This window comes from Choloepus didactylus, chromosome 7, assembly GCF_015220235.1.
Source record: "Choloepus didactylus isolate mChoDid1 chromosome 7, mChoDid1.pri, whole genome shotgun sequence".
Lineage (NCBI taxonomy): Eukaryota > Metazoa > Chordata > Mammalia > Pilosa > Megalonychidae > Choloepus > Choloepus didactylus.
Window position 1 is genome coordinate 101,365,832 of NC_051313.1, and position 5,232 is coordinate 101,371,063.

The window sequence follows — 5,232 nt, forward strand, 5'->3', positions numbered from 1 at the left end:
TGATCTGCAAGATGAGAAATATAGTATCTTATGAATATAAAGTAATTCCACTTGTAATAATGGTTACTAGGGTCTATTTTTAATCTCTCCTCCTACACACACACAATCTCTCTCAATACACTGACAAACCCCACCCATATTATCTACAAACACACATTTCTACAGGTTGAAAACAGATGTTTTGCATCTTTCAATTCAGGACATGATTTTTACAAGTTATTCATACTACCATAAAGCAAGAAGCTGTTAATAACACAAGTTTTTATTTGCTAAGCTTAACAACTTAAACACCTAAAGAAAAATTATTACAATGACATTGAAAGATACTTTTATTGGCTTTTTAAAAGGTAAGAACAAAAGAGCTGTAATATTCTTTTTACCCTGAAACACATATTCCGATTAATTTATAAATTCTCTTGGGAATCTAATCTAAGATAAACATTCCAGATGATTAGGGTATGTAGTCTTAGTAATGGTTTGGAATGTGGGCTCTGACAATACATTGCATTTAATCCAATTTTCACCATTTACCAGAAGCCTGTTGACTTTGGTCAAGTAACTTAAATTTCCATGTGCTAATTTCCTTCTATGTATAAATGGGGCTAAACATTCTACCTGTCTCCTAGGGTTTTCATGAGGCTTAAATCTATACCTCTATGTAAAGTACACAGAACATAATACACATAATAAGCATTCAACAGGATTCAACATTGACATCTATGCAATCTTTTGTTTTCTTAGTAATTTGACCCTCACTGTCATCAGTAAAAAAGTTCTATGATTAAATTTGAAAACTTCCTGAAATACCAGTCAGTCTGCCAGTGTTACATGGAATTAGTCCAAGAATGGATTCTTAAATCTTAAATTTTTGCAACCATCAGTAAACTAAAGTATGCAATATTTTGGTGGTTGAATTGATTCGTGGAGTTGGCAAGAAAAAGTAAAAACTGGAAATGGCATCATGATTTTGCAGTGTAAAGAGACCCTAATGTTGTGAAAGCCAAGACCCAGTCTCAAAACAATGAGTCAATGTTTTATGCAAAAGAGTGGTAGAAATTGTCATTTTTATTGGAACCCTTGTAAGTCTCAACTTCACCTTTCAGCATTGCATTTGATACATCTTATCAGCAGGGTGTCCATTACTGGCATTCTCAACATTAATGTTGTATTATGTTTTAGACACACAGGGTCTTGGCCTGAAAAAGCTCCCTTGGTAGGCATTTCTTGACCCAACATTCCTAAAGCCTAGCCACCAACCCTTCTTCCAAGAACTTACACCTCAAAGAGTCCTTGCCTGCAGCCCTGAATGATAAAGGTATTATCTATGATCATCTAACTTCATAAGAAAGTTAAAGAAACAACTGATCTCAAACTCCAAAATCCTGATGCAACTAATTAGAATTATTTTAAGTTGAAGGCTTGCCACCTTACCACTTGGTTCACTTACAACAGCCAAATTCTCAGTTCTTTTTTATAATTCTCTGTACCACTTCTTCTTTCCCTTAATCATTACCTCCAATTCTTATCTCAATTTCCACATTTTTGTCTCTGCCTTCCTCTCTCAAAAAATCCCCACAATGTTTTTTTTTTTTAAAGAAATCTATATATATTAAAAAAAAAAACTAAGGTACCTATTGTGGATAATAAATTAACATCTTTCCTAGACATCCTATTTGGTTCTACTTATGCACCCTCCTTGGAAGAATTAATAAGATAGTCATTTAAATTCTTGTTTGTATTCTGTGTGATTCAGATGTCATTAGTCTCAACTTCACCTTTAAGCAAATAGGGAAAGAACTATGAAATTAAAAGAGTTTAGCTTATGTTCCAGCTAGATTGGAGTGACTTGCTTTAGACAGATGCTGAAAAACCACAGTAAAGAAAAAAAAGGGCCCTTTTGTCCTAGGTCATATTCTTATCCATGGCTTCACTAAAATGAAGCCCACCTTCTAATTTTCTTTCATATTTTTCCTTCTAGCTCTTTTGTTCTGCTTATTACAATAAGTTGTATTAAATCTCCAGTAGTTTAGAGGGCTCTTTTTAGTGTTTTATATAGAGAAGATATTGAGAAAATAGCTTTTTCCTTGGTTTGACCGTAAATATATAGGCCCTCTTGGGTGAGGAATGAAACACAAAAGTGACAATATAACTAAATCACTGCTTTTAAAACTTGCTCAGATCATAGATACACTTACCTGTTTTTCTTCTCTCAATGACAGGTGGAGTTAGAACATAAATCATTAAAAGTTACAAGAATACAACTTTTGAATTGTAACAATTAGATCTAGGTTTATAAACATGGTGCAGTTTTTATATTCATATGCCAATTACTTAAATATCAATTTTCACATATGTTATCTATTTAATCCTTATCCTAAACCTTTAAGTATGACTGATCCTACTAACCCTGCCTTCAAGGAGAGAATACTGAGTCTCAGCCAGGTGAATATTTGTCCAAAATATACAGCTAGTAAAGTAAGAGTCAGACTCCAAGATCATGCTTCTGTTTCTAAATACACTGTTAGTTCTCTTACCACACTGCTTTCCCTTATGAATAAGTCACTCCATGGTGTATAAAGAGTGAAATAGCGTAACTATGTCCATTTTTTAAAATAATAGAAGAATTTGTTCTAGAAAGACTTTCTAATTTTTGTAGAAAGATTGAATTCCAGCAACAGTTTCTGTCTCCGGCCATGTGTACAGAGAATAACTTCACGTGATGAATATCCATCTACTCAATTTGAGCATGAAGAAAGTGGAAGGTGAAAGTGTGGGCTCTGGCACACATTACCTTAAAGTCATTCTTTCAATCACTGTCTGTACAATTTGGGAGCAATAACATAACCTCTCTGGGCATCAGTTTCCTCACATGGAAAATAAGATGTTTTTATGTCCTAAAATTTGTTAGGAGGATTTTACTAGTTGATCCATTTAAAGTACTTAGAACAATGACTCACATATAATAAATACTTAAAAAGAATCTGTGGCTTGTGGTTTGATGATGCTGATTGTGTGCTTTTAAATAAATAGTAACCCGAAAGAAGACTATGGTTTGCTTTTATAACTGAAAATGAGTTCACCTTCAGCTCATTGAGATCATAACAGAATTAGTCCTCTATTATACTTGCTATTTCACAATACTGAGATAAATATGTGCTCAATCTTGATAGGCGGCATTAATCAGAATAGTAATCACCCCAAGAAGGCTATAAAAACAAGAGTTCATCTTTCTTTTACCACAGGATAGCACAACTCTCAAACATTTTGAACTCTGTCCCAAGTTTACTCAAGTAACTACATCAGCGATGAAGATACTTTATATATATTTTCTGACTTTTCTCGTCACTGTATCTTGTGGTCCATCAGGTAATATTTGTAAATCCCTGAAGGATGGGAAGGATAAGATATTTTAGAGATGCTTTACTTTGGAAAAAACAAATAAATCAATGCTAGGATAATCCATATGAACTCCTTTTAAGCAATTGACTTGAAATATCTTTCAAGGAAGAAGAAGAGAATGGAATGTACAGTTGAGAAGAAAATGAGAAGAACTTTTTCCTAACATGTAACTTTAAAGCTGTGCATTTTGTTTGATTATTTGATGAGAATATAACCTTAGATGCTTCCTACTGCCTTATCATTTTAAAGGCAATTTAATACACTGATATTATGGCTGTTGTCAAAATATAGCTTTCTGTAACTGCCCTAGTAATTGGTGAAGGTGGGGTGGAGTGGGAGGAGGATGATTATTTTGAATGCTAAATATTTAGAATAATTTTCTCTTTTATTCTTGAGGAAGCACAAATAAACAACTAATTAAGGATATTCTATTTACAGAAAAAAAGAACTGTTGGCAAAGGAAATAATGTTGGAAAATAAATATTTATGTTGTCCCAATTTATGTATGGGGTTGGGGAATCCAAACTCTTCAATGCAGTTTGCTGGGCATGATTTCAGAAACAAAAAGGTTTTACTCTATATTTTAAGCCCCTTCTTTCCTTCTTTTCTTCTTTCCTTCCTTCCTTCCTCCCTCCTTCTTTCTTTACATTTACTTGTTAATTTATCCAAGGGGAGTTAACTTGGATTCATGATTATAGCTATTTTTTCCTAGTTTCAGAAACAAAAATGAGAAAAATTGCAGAGAGAAAAAGAGAATGTTACCTTGTTCGTGGTGCTTGCAAGACTTCATGCAACGTCTGGGAATATGTATATAATTACTGCAATGTTGAACCCTGCTGCGTGGTACGGGATTACCGAATGCCAACCAATGAAACTAATAAAGACAATTTATATGGCTGATACAGATGAGAACTACAATTCTAATATGCATAGCATAACAAACTAACAATATTATTCACAAAAATAAACTTTCTACTTACATCAGTCTATTTTCAAGAAAGTGTCCTCTGGCTTCCTGGATTACATAACTATACCATAGCTAGTGAGTTCAATGTTGGATTAGTACAAGAGAAGTAAAGCAGCAGCCTCTTCATTAAATTGGCAGAAGTTTACCTCTGCCCACATGACAAAGGCCCTCCATTCTTAATGCTTCCCCTTACCTCTAGCCTATTTACTTGCCACTTGCAGTACCCTACTTATATGATCCTTTAGGCATCAACCATCAGTCATGACAGTTTACGGTACCTTTTCATAGTTTCAGAATAAATATGCCAGATTCTTTGACACAAGGTTGTGTACAATTTAATTACATAATAGAAGGTATTTGAAATATAATTATAAGAGCAAACAAGCAAAACAGAAAGGGTATAAAATGAAATATGTTAAGGTCTTACCTATGTAAAAATTCATCAAGAAAACAGCAGAAGGAAATACGCTAAGCCTTAAGAGTGGTTATTTTGGGAAGATATATTCATGGTGATATATTTTCTTCATTACATTATTGTGGGTTTATTTTTTTACAACATGCATATTATCTTATGATCATAATAAAAGAAACTTCTTAAAACATTTTGTAGGTCTATTTTTTCTGATCATAACATAATAAAAATTTTGGAAGAATATAGAAATGTCCCTCTCAGCACTACTTTTGATGCATCCCATAAGTTTTGATATGTTGTGTTTTCATTTTCTTACACCTCAAGTTATTTCTTAATTTTACTGATGATTTCCTCTTCAACCCACTGGTTGTTTAAGAGTTTGTTGATTATTTTCTGCATATTTGTGAATTTTCCATTTCTTCCTGTTGCTGATTTCTAGCTTCATTCCACTATA

The 5,232-nt window shown here is 33.2% G+C and overlaps 1 protein-coding gene across 1 annotated transcript; it reads left to right on the forward strand.

Moving 5' to 3' along the window:
* The first annotated feature begins 3,305 nt into the window (after window positions 1-3,305).
* DEFB113 (defensin beta 113) lies at window positions 3,306-4,299 on the forward strand. The gene is made up of 2 exons (XM_037844677.1): window positions 3,306-3,366; window positions 4,112-4,299. The coding sequence occupies exons 1-2, from the start codon at window positions 3,306-3,308 to the stop codon at window positions 4,297-4,299; spliced, it is 249 nt and encodes an 82-aa protein (XP_037700605.1).
* The last annotated feature ends 933 nt before the right edge of the window (window positions 4,300-5,232 follow it).

Coding starts and splice junctions, on each gene's coding strand:
- DEFB113 (XM_037844677.1), top strand. CDS start 3,306: ATGAAGATACTTTATATATATTTTCTGACTTTTCTCGTCACTGTATCT. Junction 3,367..4,111: donor TGTATCTTGTGGTCCATCAG/GTAATATTTGTA, acceptor ATTTTTTCCTAG/TTTCAGAAACAAAAATGAGA.